General features: G+C 31.6%; 1 protein-coding gene across 1 annotated transcript; it reads right to left on the minus strand.

Moving 5' to 3' along the window:
- Positions 1 to 2,671: 2,671 nt before the first annotated feature.
- Positions 2,672 to 4,660, minus strand: LOC118029680 (transcription factor DICHOTOMA-like). The gene is made up of 2 exons (XM_035033587.2): positions 3,310 to 4,660; positions 2,672 to 3,237 (listed from the first exon to the last, which is right to left on the minus strand). Exons 1-2 carry the CDS (start codon positions 4,388 to 4,390, stop codon positions 3,194 to 3,196), a joined length of 1,125 nt encoding a protein of 374 aa, XP_034889478.1. The 5' UTR covers positions 4,391 to 4,660; the 3' UTR covers positions 2,672 to 3,193.
- Between the last annotated feature and the right edge of the window lie 11,399 nt (positions 4,661 to 16,059).

The raw sequence follows: 16,059 nt of genomic DNA on the forward strand, positions 1-16,059 counted from the left end.
TCGGTTGACTTAGTTATTTTTTGGTATTTTTTAATTGAATATCTTCTTTTTTTAATTTCACCCTCCAATAACTCAATATTCTTTTATTTTCTTTATTTTTTTTAATTTTATCCTTCATTATTCGGTTGCTTAGAAATTAGCCTTTATGATTTTTTTAATTTACTTTATGTGAAGTTTTCTTGATCTCATAGATGTAGTTAGTTTTCTTTTCTCGATTTTAACTTTCAATATTGGGTTTATTAGGAATGCAGATTCATAATTATTTTTATTTTTTTTTTATGAATAACTTCATATCTTTCAAATGAGAAAAAGAGTTAATTTATTAGGATAGCTGCCATCGGAATGCATAATGCAATAATTTTGTTTTAGCATAATAATTCTTAAGATATGTGTCCTTTCTACGAAAACAGATTATAATTAAGAGCTTCAATTGTTTCAAATATCTATATTTAAATATTTCTCAAGGAAAAAAAAGAAGAAGATAGAGAAGGGTCATTATTATCTGTTTCATTTGATGCTTATTTTTAAGTATATTCTTAATTGCAATTAACAGAATGATTATACTCTTATTGTATATCAAACTGTATACATAGACGACAATATGACATTCAAATGTATATCAAACTGCATTTTTGCTGCCAGATAAAACATATGCAGGCACTGCTTACAAAGCATTAGGATAAAATGGTGGCTCTAACTACTTATTCACAAGCAATTCGACCTTCGAGTCAAAAAGGTTGTTGACTTAAACATAGTCTTCTGTCTGTTGGTTGGAAGACATGAGAGAGTGGAATTCATGGAGATTTTATAGGACTGCTGTATAACTTGGTTAAACATCTTTTCTCATTTTTCATACTCGGTGCTAGAAGGCAAAACGTACTTGCTATAATGCATTAATTAGATGTCCCGAAAATTAATGTTGTTAGATGTGATGAAAACTGTCACAAACATCATGGAAAGCATGATGACACGAAATAGTAACATTCTCTCCTTTTCTTACACCAATTTATACAAGTGACAATGATATATGTCATGTTAGAAAACCAATCCCATATAAAATAAATAGCTAGAATATGTAAAAATAATATATAAAGTTAAGAATACTAGGAATGAAACTCAAATTCAACTATTAGAGATATTAAGACAAATCTTAATAATATTTTCTCTATTTAACAAATCTAAAAAGATAAATTGCAAGCGTGAATAAATATTATAATGAACCAAATACTAGAAAACTAGTTTTTTAAATGCTCATAGTTTTTTAAATGAAATCTAGGCTTAACTATTAAATTTATTGTTTATTATTTAAAAACCTTCTTCCTCTCAATATTTATGGAGTTCACTTAATAAAAAAAAATCAGGAGAAAGTAATAAAACATATGTTTAAGAATGTTAGCTAGAAAAATTTGCATGGCCTCAATATAGGGAATAAAAGAACATCCATACTATATACATACACCCTGTACATTTTTTTTTTTTTTTTTGGAAAAACAAAGTATACTGCAAATTAATTCATCTGCGATAATGAGAAGCAACAAAACGAATACCCATCTGTAACACACACACACACACAATATAGGAGTGTAATATGAAACATCTCATTCAGGAGGAAGGTAGGTACAAGATCAAGCAAATAACTTGAGGTAGATCTCCATATATGATTCTATGGGAAAAGTTACAAGATGTGAAATGTGTCTATCTCCTCAAACTTATTTTTATTTCCCAGAAACTGATGAACACATTAATTTTCCCATAATCAAATTGGTTTCAGTATATCATTTTGTATTGAAACAGGAGATATATCATTGCTCTTTTGTTCACACGAATGAACAAGATTGTAACAGCAAGTTCAAGCATGGATGCAATAACTTTCAGGATTTCCACCACAGACGCTTGAAGGTAAATAAAGTATGAAAAAGGGAAGAATTTAAACATCTCTTAGTTTGTATACCGAGATTTTTTTTTCAGTTCACCAAAGTGTGATTAATTCTCTTTTTTATAGTTGTAATTTTTCTACTTATGTGGGTACAATAAAAGGTAAATTGGTAATGTCATAGAATGATGAATATTTGTTTTATAGATAAAAAACAAAGCATATAATTTTCTAGCAATTTCTTAATCTGTAAATCATAGATTAGTATGCATATACAAGAGGGTTTTGTTTCTCTTATACATGTTAACAAGCTTCTGATTTTTAAAATCATTTGATTTATATAATTTTCGTAGTCAGACAATTGATGTTTCTAGATGAGGTAAGTATATAGAAATGTGAAATCAACAAATACTGTATAGGAGTAAGGAACTCAAGCTAGACCTTCTACATACAATTAAATTGCCAGTAAGGATTTCAAAGCATTAACTTAAATCCTGTATGTTTTACTATTAATAATTTTCGTACATAAAGAATCCTAGCACAGTTGAATTGCCCTAATTATTTTCAGCAAACTCTAAATTCTTTTTATTTTTTATTTGTAAGAAGTATATGGTTTTAGCTCCAACTTTATTTAGTTTTAGCAGTTCTCAAGGCATGCAGCATGTAAATCTTTAGAGGTAGAATGTTCTGAATGGTGTCTGCCATGATCAGTTCCAAAGAAATCCAAAAAAAAATGGAAAAGAATAAATCATCCTCTAAAGCTCAGTGGTTGTTAGTTCCATGTACAGCTTGAAGGTGTTTTTTTTTTTTTTTTTTTTCTATTTTGTTTAATGCTTTCAACCAATAGTTCTAGGAATGAAACATCGTCCTTGGCAAAAGTGAATCCCTATTGTCCATACTCATTCTTCCAGTGTGTGGTTGCTGTGGAATCAACTTCTCATGTTGAAAATAAAAGGGAGCTTCTGGTGTTGGGAATTTTCTTTGTAGAACAAGAGGAGGTAAATTTTGAGGAAACTTTTAGTAGGAGCACTCAAATAAAATAAAACATATGGAGAGCCATGTTTTAGCTAAGTTTGTTCTTTGATTTAGATGCAATATTGATGTTTTAAAGCACTTACTGGATTTGTATGCCAACATTAATTTGAGTTGTTATCTGCTAAACCAAAATGTAATTAGCAAATATACAGAGATAAGAGATTAATTTATTTTTATTTGAAAGGTACTCTATTTCTAGGATACCAAGAGATACAGCAAGAGAACTGAAGCTTACATCTTTAATTAGTAGTGTACATAACACCATCTTATACAATACTGTTGACATCAATTGTTCCCAGTCCCCCAAAGTTTTCCATTCAGCTGTATTTCTGCAAAAATCGAGGTTGAGATTGAATCAATTGTGACTGAAATGTGAGAAGTTTTGTGTTCTCATAACAAACCTGTAGACGGATTCATGGTGGTAAAAGGACGGAAGCTGGAGTGCGCAATTGCACTGCTAATGTCCCAATTTTGGGCTAAATTGGGTAAGTAGTTGCTGTTGCTGTTGTTGCTGCAACTTGCATCTTTTAACATTAGAAGGTTTTGCTGATAACCCATTGTTGCAGATGGCCTCAACTTCCTCCTCATCACTATCGATTCTTCGATGATGTTTCCTTTAGGAGAATGATTGGCAAGTGAGTGGTGAGAGCTTGGATCTTCAACTTGACCACGAGCAACAACCTTCATGGAGGATGTGCCATTGTAAGAGGATGATTTCTCCCATGATTGATGTTGGTTCAAGGGACTTGGCTGCTTCAAGCAACTAAAGTCAGGACATTTTTTTGTCTCAAGGAGCCTTCTAGTACACATTTTCACTCTAGTCCTCTCCCTAGCTCTTTCTCTAGCTTTAGCCCTCGACTCTTTCGCAAGAAGATCGACTGCTATGTTTTGCATCTTCTTCATCCTTTGCTTTTGACTCTCTGAAGGTACTCTGTCCTCTAGGTCCCCACTTTCGGACACAACTTCACAATTAGTAGAAGTAGAAGACAAGCATTTCTCACCTCCATTCTTGGCTAGTTCCTCAATGGCATTTTTTGATTTGGTGAGCAGCCAGTCTAGGGTTTTACTTGCTTTATCAAACCCTAGCATCTCTTGGAGATCAAAGAACTTACGCGCGATTTCAATGGATAATCTCACTCTCCTATCTCTCAAGCCTTGAGCTGTGTAGATTTTGCTGTGCCTATCTTTCTTTACAGATTTTTTTCCAGAAAGAAAATGAGAACGATTGTATAGTTCTCCATCGAGGGCAGTAACATCTCGCTCAGACATCATGCTGTTGTTTGAAGCTGCCATGTTCATCACGGTCTCAGCGACTGGTAATGGGCTGGTTGATACTGAAGGAATTGTGAGCGGGTCAATGTGGTGGTGGTGTTGATGGAAAATGTCAGTAGTTTCATGGTCAGTAATGTAAGGAGGGGGGCTGAAAGGAGAAGAGGAAAGGCTCTGAAAAAGATGGATGGTACTGCTGGTGGAAGAGAACATCTGTGGCTTCAATGGCACCTAGAAAGCCCTAGCTTCTTAGAAAGGTAAGCAATTTGACATCAAAAAGAGGAAACTACCTGTGGTTGCCAACCAAAAGAACTCCACCCAGTTTTAGTCTTTTTAGATTTACTTCTTTGGAAACAAGGAATAAAAAGAACTTCTTGAAAGACCTTCATGTACTGATGAGATCTGAAGAGAAAGAGAAGGGTAATTTAAACAGAAAGGGTTGGATTGAATAAATGAACATAATGGTAATTGTAAAATGTTAGGCATAATAGAGTTTGCTCCTCTTTTTTTTTTTTTTTTTTCCTTCAAATCTGGGGCAAAAGAAAGGGGAGAAACACTCGTCGTAGCAATCGTAATTTTTTGTTCGTATTTTTAAAAGTTAATTTTTTAAAAATTATTTTTTTAATATATTGATATCCAAAATAATTTTTAAAAAATACCTGTAAAACTGGCTGTGACGCACACAGTTTGGTGCCTCTTTAGTGTGGTAGCAGAAAAGAATGGTAGGGACTGATTTGCAATCTGTCCAGCTTTTAGCCTTCTAATTTAGAAACAGGTAACTAGGTTTTAGACTGTAGATGGGTAGCTAGGTTTCCCATTAAATGTGGAGAGAGCTGAAACCTGAGAACGAGTCTAGGGCTAATAGTCTTCTGGTGCAATTATGGTTGTATTTGGCAACATATCATGGAATAATCATGGTAAAATGAACATTGAGGCTTCTCCCATGGAGTTTGTTTGTGTCGCAGGTCTGTATATTACATGTAAATACACAGCTACGTGCTAATTTGTGGAGGGTAGAGGAGGGCTTACCCGAAAATGAAAAAGAACAAGAAAAAACTTTGTATAACAAGAGAGGATAAACTAGGAAATACAAACTCAGAAGGAGTAAGGACTAGGTACTCGCAGAGCTGAAGTTAGCAAGCTAGCATCTCTTTTACTGAACCATTCAATGTCAGTCTCTTCTTCTTTTCTCTTTCCCCGTGGTGTTGGAAAACTTTATATATATATATATATATATATATATATATATATGAATGTATGTTAACATATTTTTAATATAAAAATAAACTCCAAATATAATATATATTAAATGATATTTTTAAAAAAATATTGATATAGCAGCATATTGAATAATATTATTTTTTAAAATATTAAGATTGTAATATATTAAGTCAATTAAAGTTAACCTATCAAATCTAAGACTCAAATCATGAGATTGTGATAATTTTATTAAAAAAATAAAATATATTATGAAATTTAATTTTTATTCAATCCAATTTTAAAAGATAAAAATATTAAATAAAAAAAAGGATAAAAAAACCTACCTAGGTTAACTCGAGTTAACTTAACAAACTCACAATCTAGGTCATGAGGTTAGGATAAACCAATAGAAAGCAAATTAAAAAAAGTTATCAATCCTAATTTCTAATCAACTCAATATTTAATGATAAAATAAAAAAATAATTTAAAAAAGATAAAAAAAAAAAAAACAACCCAAATCAACCCGAGCTAACCTGTTAAACTTGTGACCTAGATCATAAGACTATGATAACTCTATAAAAAAAAATTATGAAGCTCTACTTATAATAGATTCAATATTGAGGGTTGAAATTGAAAAAAAAATCCATGAAACAAAGATAACTTCACATAAAGCAAATTCAAAATAATTACGAAGCTCAATTCTCAAACAATATTATATTGAAAGATGAAATTGAAAGAAAAAAAAAGATGGAGTTGTTAGAGGGTGAAATTAACAAAAAAAAATCAATTAAAAGAAACAAAAAAAACCACGTTATCTTGGGTCAATCTGCCATACTCGTAACTCAGGCTATGAGATTATGATAACTCTATGGAAAGAAATAAAAAAAATATTCAATAAAAAATGGACCCAAAAAAGTGAATAAAATAAACACGGGTCAACCTGTAAAACCTACGATCTAGGTCATGAAATTAAGATAATTTCATATAAAATCAATTAAAAAAATTACAAAATCTAATTTCTCATCAACCCAATGTTGAATAATGAAATAGAAAAAAAATCAATTAGAAAAAGAAGCCTAAAAAAATCCAAGTTAACCCAATTTAACTTGTTAAATCTATGACCTAGATGATAAGATAATGATAAATTCATTGAAAGAAAACTGAAAAGAAATGATGAATCTCACTTCCAACAAATCTAATGTTGAAGGTTGAATTTGAGAAAAAAAAAAAATAAATACATGAGACTAGTACATAATCCAATATAAAGGAAATAAAAAGAAAACTACAAAGCACAATTCTCAAAGTAACTTAATATTAAAAGATAAAATTGAAAAAACAGATAAATAAATAAAAATTGGGTTGTTGAAGGGTTAAATTGAAAAGAAAAGAAACTAAAAAACTAAAAGAAAAATAAAACACAAAGTTTCCCTCCTCCTTACCATCTTTATAAAAGAAAAAGGCTTGCAACTTCCATTGGTGGAAGGAGAGGGATTCGAACCCTCGGTAAACAATAGCCTACATAACAGTTTCAATGCTACGCCTTAAACAACTCCGCCATCTCTCCTATATAATCTTATTATTTTATTATGACCATCGCGAGTAAATAGCAAGTCAACACTATTCAAATGAATTATGACCATCGCGAGTAAATAGAAGTCCTCTCACCAGCTCTTTTTTGCATAATTTTTTAATTAATTACATATTAGCATGACTAATTTTTTTCTATGTCAAATATAAGGTGAGTCCACCAAAGCACTAAAAGATTTTACATCATAATCAATATCATTTATGTTTATCACATAAGTGTTTTTAAGTCTTTTTTCTATGAAAAACATTTTATTATCAGTAATGCTAATGACCAAATAATATAAGGAATAAAAAATAACTATATTACCCATATTAGATAATTGATTAATGCTAAGTAAGTTATAATTTAAACCATCAATAAGTAAAACATGCTTAATGGTAGGAGAATTTATAATATCACTGATACCTTTACCTTTTCCTTGGTATCGTCTTCAAATATCACATGTTTAGCATTCTTCTATTTAAAGGAAGTGAATTTAGATTTATCACCTTTCATATATCTTTAACATCTATTATTCAAATATCACTTGGATTTTTTTTTTCCCTACAAGGAAAGATGTCAACATGGTAGATTTGGTACCCATAATTTCATAGGTCCAACTAGGTTAGTAAATGTGCTTTTTGACACCCAAATAATTTTGATTTTAGTTTAGATATTCTTGTGCATGCAATATTTTTCATGAAAATCATTTGTTCTACAAGAATTATATATATATGCTTAAAAATGATGATGCTATAACAAAGAAGTTTGAGTATAGTTTTTTTATTTTTTATTGGTTTTTATCTTAAATCACTTTTCTTAAACATACAAATTTGATTACTTCGAAGTTGATCTGCATTCTCCTTTCTTTTAGTAAGTTTAGTCAAAATGGGATTCACATCAAGAACTTGAGCTTTCAAGATTTCATTTTCTTTGACTAACTTTTTATTTAAAATTGACGAATTAGGTGTATCGTCCAAATAATCTAATTTCTTTTTAAAACCAATTTTCAATGTTAACAATTCTTTTTTCTTTTTCTTTTTTCTTTTTGCAAAACATCAAAATCTTTTGAAAAAGTATCAAGTTTAATTTGAAGCAAAATATTTTTCTTTTGTACTTTTTTTGTATTAACGATATTCATCGAAAGCATTTTGTAATTTATAAAAAGTAATTTGAGATTCCAGATCATTTACGTTATTATTATCGAGGGAGCTAATGACCATCACACAAATTTTCTCTTTGGTGAAATCAATAGTATGCATCATAAATTGATTGACTAATATTTCTTTTAAGTTGAAATCACATCATTTGATGAACTATCATCACTATAATCGTTTTCTCTTATAAAATTTATTTAATTGCCATACTTCTTTTCTATTCTTAAAAAAAAATGTGAATCTTTTGAGAATCATAGCTACATCATCATTATATTATTAACTCATTCTTATCCTCAAGATTAGTCACTCATTTTAAATCCAAGGATTTCTTCCTAACTCCACTATTTTCAACCTTTAAAAAAAAAAAAAAAAGATAACCACAGAAATGGTGGGTAAAATTATGTTGGATGTGCTCGTACTTATCATTCTTAACCAAATTTACCAAAAGCCTCAGCGTTGAAACTCACATGTTTTTTATATTTCATAGTACTAATGTGTTTCCATGGATCAATGCCCGTGTTTCCGGCTGATGTGGCCATCTCTGTCATCTCTGTAGACCAGTCATAGCACTATGTATATATATATATATATATACAGTCTAAAGCTTTCCATTTGAACAGAATCTCCCTCTCTCTCTCCCTGTCCCTCTCCCTCTCTCTCTCTGCCTCCATGCACCATATGATCATAATCGTCTGTGGAGGATGAATACACAAGGGAAACCCTTGAAGGAGTAGTTCTAATGTTGCTCTCAAAGGACAGGATGGGCGGCAGAAAAGTTTGCTGAGTGAGTGACAGTGAGAACCCCATGAAATGAACCATTGCTTCCATTTACTTGGCATCTAATTAAAGTGATGATCGATCTCATAACCTTTTGGCCTATAAATTATAATGGCAGTCACTTCCATTATTTCCATGGACATCCTCTGCTGTCTTGGTGGATTGATTAGACCACACTTCTCATCGAAGATGGGATTCATAAATAATTCATAAAAGTGAGGATCTAAAACAAGCTAAAACCGTGTTTCAAGCTCCATGATTAACGCTAAAATAACTCTCTTTTTCTTCCTTCTGAACCGCGTAGTGATTGGGGTGAGCAAGATTTAAATAATAATAGAACATGCAAATAAGCCTACCCCCTGTAATCTCTCAACACTCCCCCCTGTACCTGACTTTTCTGGTTTCTGAAGTGATGTGTCATGGTTTCCTTGTTATAGAATTCAAGAAAAGAGACAGAAATAGAAGAAGAAGACGAGGAGGAGGAGGAGGAGGAGGAGGAGGTGGAAGAGAGATTACACGAACTGTTCTTCAATTATTGCATTGACTTTGTACGTTTTCTATTACAAGCTATTTATATAAGTTCTGTTCTTCCTTCTTTTTATTAGCTAGCTAACCACCTACCTTCCAACTAACAACTTACCAACTAGCAACTAACTAATTTCTCCACACTTGTTAGCTAACTTCCTTCTAACTGCTGTTGATGCCATATCTTTTGTTGTTGCTACCACTTTTGTTGCTGCTGCCTTCATGCCTCTATTTCGTGTTATCTGCTGGATAATAACGATACCTTCTCCTGTAAGATTCTTGTCCTTAAGAATTGAGATTAAGGTCTGGAAACTGAATGGTTAGCTCCTCCAAATCTTTCCAAGTGGTATTTTCCTTGAACAAATTGGACCATTGAACAAGCCCTATAGCTATTGCCTAATTATCCTTCATTACTTTTCTGTCAAAGATTGCTAATGGATTAAACTTCATCATTCCATAGTCATCCACCTTCGGCAAGGATGTCGAAATCACAACATTGTCTCCCTCTTTCTCCCTAAGCAAGGACACATGGAATTAGAGGGGAGTATTTTCGGTTTGATTTGGTTTTTATTTTGAAAAACCAACCAAAATAAATTTTTATTTTTTTTAATTTAAAATTGAACTGGTTCAAACCGATTATTTTTTGTTTAGTTTAATTTAGTTCAATTAATAAAAGAAAAAAAAACAAAAAAAAACCAATATAATTCAATTTTGTTTTATGTTAAATGCAAGTTAATGCCAAGAAAGTGGATGATGAATTGATTGATCCAAATAGCAAGAATTTTAGCCAAGTGAAAATAACTTACCTTTTCTTTTTAAATGATGAGAGGACCAACAAGATTTCCACCAACTCCTAAGAGTGAAAAGTTGCTTAGCATTTGTCATATGAATACGAGCTAAATTGTCCATAATATATCATCTTTGAGAAAAGCATAATACCATATTGGATTTAGATAACTTTCCCACCTAAAAAAAACCTTTAGATCCTTAATAGAAAACCAATGAGCAAGAGATTGCACAAAATAATCAACAATCTCTAAATTATCACCAATGAGAATGAAATCATCAATATATACTAAAAGATATATAACATGACCATCAACATCAAGTACAAACAAAGATGTATCAATATAAAAATCCTTAAAGCCAAAATTAATGAGAAAATAGGGAAGTTAATGATACCAAGCTTGAGGTGCTTAGTTCAGGTCATAGATTGCTTTTTTAAGTTTGCAAATATGAGATGGATTATCTTGATCAACAAAGCTAAATAGTTGTGTCATATAAACATTTTCTAAGAGGTGGCTTTGAAGAAAAACATTGTTTATATTAAGTTGTCTTAAGGACCAACCTCCAGACACAACAAGACTTAGAATAATATAAATCTTGGTTCGTTTGACAATGGTATTGAAAATGTTATAGTAATTTACCTTTGATGAAAGTTTCTTACAACTACACGAGCTTTAAACATGTCAATAAAACCATTAGAGTTATGTTTAATTTTAAAAATCCATTTACATTTAATGATATTATCAGTGAAATCATATGGTACGAGCTTTCATGTTCTATTCCAAACTAGAGTATTATAATAATCAGACATAGCCCAATACCATTTAAGATTTTTAAGAGATAGAGTTATCGTGGTTAATTCAAGGTCATTGAATTTAGTAAATTAGGTGTGAAGGTTTATTTTTCTAATTGGCTTATGAATGTTATTTTTTGCTCTTGTGGTTATAGCATGAGTAGAAAGGGGTGAGTTTTTGCTAGATTAAGATTGCATAATGATTAATTGGATTTAATTTTTTAAGTTATTCTTATATTAGTTTTCCTATATTAAGAATATTGTTTTTTTTTCTTTTTAATTGGATTTAAATCAATCATGTACATTTAAACTTGATGCACATAAGAAAAAATATTTTCTTATGACTTGATTGGGAGAGAAAACCCACTTCTTCTTGGTGTACAATTTACCACTCTACATGTCCTACAACTGAAAAGCCCAGAAAATATAAAGCAATGAGCCCAATTACAGCAGCTATTCACCAAGCCTTAAAGTGAAAAAAATGAAAACACCCAACACAAGCCCACCAATGATACTTCAGCCGATCTTTCAAGGTTAAGACAACCTTTTCTTTTCTCTTCTTCCTTGTCTTCCACATCCACACGACACCTATCAAGATTTACTGTAACTCCAGAAAAGAGATCAACTGAACCCCCAATGATCAAACAAGAATCTGATTGCTCGAAACTGATCGATTCTTCATATTTACCGCGACAGTACTCCATCGGTCAACAAGGCTCGTGCATGTCTGGCTAGCCTCACATGTGAAGGTATAACAAGATAGACGTGTGAAAGACAATGGGATCCCATCTGTTCAGTGTACCGAGCCATCCAAGACGGGGCCGACTGCATGATGTTCCTGCGATCTGAGTCGATATACGAGCAGAGGTTGGGGACCTCACAGCTGGTTCCATACTCCAGTTCATTATCGCCACATGGCCATGGACACCCCTTCCATTTGCCTAAAACTACCATGTTAAATGTACTTACAGCTCCAAAAGGAAAACAGCAACAGTCTCTTCTTGTCTCCATGATGGGGAAGGCTCGGAATGGATGCGTGCATGATCATGGGGGCAGCTGATAGTGTGGAGGCCCACTACTCTTCAGATTTGATCGTGAGACGGTGGATCTTCGGGGACAGCGTGGTTGACTAGAACTCATAATACTCTCAGAAATGGAAGAATTAATTAGCAAAACTTTATGGCATGAGAAATGGAAGGATTAATTAAGATTTGTGATTTGTAAATGCATGGATGTCGTACAATTTCTTAATTTGTTTTAATAATCAAGGCATTTTTGGGTTGATTATACGTACATTATATAAGATAATTACTCAATACTTTTTTTATATATATAATTAAAGTGAAGTTACACATCTATATGTTTCATTGAATTAATGTTTGATTTGATAAGATGTGATTCGATTTTAATTATTAAAAAAATCTAAATTTTGAAAATTAAATTTGATAATAAAAGAAATATATATGGAACTCTTTTTTAAAATTACTTTGTTGTCAATGGCGTCTTTTCTAAAAAACAAAATTATATTTTTTACAATTTTTTTTTAATCTTTTTAGTTTGACAATTATATATTTTAGTTTAAAATTTTATTTTCTTTACATATGGTCTTTAAATTTGAGTCAAAAAATGATTAAAAAAAAAGTTTTTTTTTTATGAGATTTTGATATAAAAAACTTAATTTTGATGTCAAAGTGATTCTCTTAACAAAGGAAGTGTCATTAAGGTTTTTTTGGTCTTCCATGTAGTTGATTTAGGCCGAGGGAGTTTTTTGTTTTTGATTTAATTTTATGTTTTTGAACCAATATTGGTGTTTTTGAGTTGAGAAATTGGTGGTTTTTTATATAATAGAAAAATTAATGTATTGAGGTTACAAGAGTGTTTATAGGTAAAAATTTGTTTTGAGTCCCAATAAACCCTAGCTTGTTTTTCTAACCACTTCTCTGGTGATCAAAAACTAAGTTAGAAAACAACGTGTTATCATCTTTAAAAAAAAAAAAAGTGAGTGGACGATTCATTGCCTACAAGTTTTTTTTTATAAAAAAAAATATAAAGATTCATGCGTGTGGGCCTGGCTTGGCAAGCCCACTCCCCTGGGCGCCGAACTTTTTTTTTTAAATAAATTAAACTTTAATTTCTTTAAAATTCATTAAAAATATATTGCATATATTATTTTGTAAAAATTTTAAATTAATTAAAAATAAATTTTAGATATTGTTTTATTAAATATCATTCAATTTTAACTTTGTTTTCAAATAAGATTAAAGTAGTCTTTTAATAATATTAATAAGCGTTTTACATCACATTATGATCGCTTTTTTTAAAAAAGAACTTCACCTGGTTGCCTTCTTGCGAGTGCCTATTTTTGTAGAATAATGTTAAATAAAAAAATAAAAAATAAAGTTATTAAATTCAGTCAGGTCTGTGAGCTAAATTATTGGTTTGGCAAGGTCGATCCAAGGTGTCTTGATCTCAACATTTTTAAAAAAGAATTTTGTTTTGAATTTTTTTTAAATCAAACCGGATTTTTACTCATCGTCTTGATCACTTTGAGTCAACCTCCCAGGATTTAATTAGAAATAGGAGCTAGATAAGGAGTTGAGTTAATGAGGAGGTTTTAAGATTGATTTGTTGGGCCAGTCTAATGACACTTCCAAAGAGTTCCTCTCGGCAAAGCGCAACCGTTGTGTTATTCTTTTGGTTTTTAATACAATCACGTTAAAATTACAGGAAATTTATTTTTTGAAACTTTCTTTTTAAATAATTATAGAATATTGTCTTAGACACATATATTTTCGTAAACAAATAACTCAAACTTGCCATGTAAAAAGAAATTTTGCACCTATTGTTTTTTACCATGTTTAATATATACTATTAAGGAATCATCTCAAATCAATAGTTTAAGCTGTCAAGTGAGATTCCAAAATATGATTTATATTATTCTATACCTTGGACAAAGTTTACATTACCTTGTGCTAAATTTTTATCAAATAAATAAGGGTAGTGAGGTTCGAACTTGTGACTACTTGATTATCAAGGCTTTAATACCATGTTAAAGAACCATCTCAATCCAATAGTTTAAATTATTACACGAGTTCCCAAGATATGATTATATTATTCTCTAACATATCAATTAAATTTTAAATTTTTTTTATTTTTTATTTTGCTAGAAAACACAATAATAACACCTATATATATATATATATATATATATATATATATATATATATAGCAACGGAAAAAGAAAAAGAAAAAAACCTTCTACTTTGCCTTGTAGTATACGGTGAGGATCAAGTAGCTAATTCCTTCTCCAATTCGTGCTATGTTTCAATTTCTTAATAGTAGTGATAGTGCTCTGTTTCAATAGAACATAGACGAGATGGATTTCAATTATTTTATATATTGAGACTATGATTTATTCATAATCTTGTTTTAGACAGTTTATACATATCTAAATTAGTATTTTTTTCAAGAAATTTGGCAGCCTCTCATATAGTTGGTGTTGTCTTATTATTGATAATGGTTTACATCATTTTGACATTTTCTACTTTAAACCCTGCAGGTTAAAGAGAAATGATGAAATTTCAGGTAGAGGTGGAGAGTTATTAGTCGTTAGTTGCAGAAAATGGTGATCCCTACACCAATCTCTGCTCACATTTGACCCACCGAAGTAGAAAGAGTATTGTCATGCTTTCAACCTTTCACGCATGTTTTCTGCTCTGTCCATTTCTGCAGCCTCTGATTGCTTTGCCTGCTTTTGCACGGCTTGGGACCAAAGCAAGCAGTAAGTAGCACTGTTAGAATCTGACCATTCTACCATCCGCACATGCACTCTTTGCACGTGTTGACGGGTCTGAGACTGAGATATTACTCCATGGAAGTCTGGTGAGACACTTATTGAGGTTTGTCGAATTTAGCCATTAGTTTTTCACTGCTCACTGCTTTGTGTTGGGGCTGTTTCGGTAAAAAACGAGCCTAGGCTACATCAGTACTGGTTGCGTTCTTAACCTCAGAAACTGAACCTTATGCTATCAGTGCGTGCGTGCGTGCGTGATGGCCTGTATCGCAGGTCAAGTGACGAGGAATTTGAATAATTTATAAATCCATATGAAATGAGGAAATACTTTTAAGCATTAAGTATAATCTGGTATAGTATTTATAAACTAAACAGTTGTTCAAGTTACAGGCCAAGCTACTATCCTTGGACACCCTTGAGTTCATTCAATATTTAGATTCTTTGATTGATTTTTTTGTGTGATTGTGCTGGGCTTGGTTAGATTCCTAATTTCTTCAAAAACTAATGTATTATTTGTGAGAAAAGTGCATTTTCGAGTAAAAATAAAGAAAATAAAATGTCCAGTTCATCATTATGTAAATTAACCTATTTGATTTGTGACGTGATGGCCATATAATAATTAGCAATGAATTATTATGCACTGTTCAAAGCTAGGATGCGGTGTTTTTTCCGAGTCACTGTGCCTTTCTTGTACTGGACACTATTGATCTACATGGTAATGCTTGAATTTCAATAACTCCATTGCCTTCACTGTTTTGCACAGAACATTCAAGGGCAAAGTAGAAAACAAGTGCTTCGCACTTGAGCTATAAATGCTTTCTTTCTTTCCTTTTCTCTTTTACACGATTCAAATGAATATAACTGTACCATCGATTGGTACCATCTACATGTGACAGCCAATAACTTGAAGCTATGTTCAGTTCTCTGAGTTGACAAGACTACATCGAATGGATCCTACGAAATAGACAACGAAAATCATCACAAGTGTGGAATTCTCAATCGCTACTTTCTTCGGAGAGCATCTCCCCTTGTTACACTTTCTTCAATCTGCTTTACTTCAAGCTGCCATGCCTAATTAAGAGCTAACCATATCTGTTGCTTATCTGATCACTAATTATGCTCGATTAGCAGTTTATCTATGTGCATCTATTGAGGTAAGGATGTGCAGAAAACGAGAGATACCAGGCTGTCTCATCACTCGATGATGCAAGAAATGTTCTAATAACCCAGTAAGTGATTTAGAGATATTTGTAGAAGTAGACTCCAGGGATAATAGTGAGAAAA

The sequence above is a fragment of the Populus alba genome, chromosome 17 (assembly GCF_005239225.2).
Source record: "Populus alba chromosome 17, ASM523922v2, whole genome shotgun sequence".
NCBI classification, from domain to species: Eukaryota; Viridiplantae; Streptophyta; class Magnoliopsida; order Malpighiales; family Salicaceae; genus Populus; species Populus alba.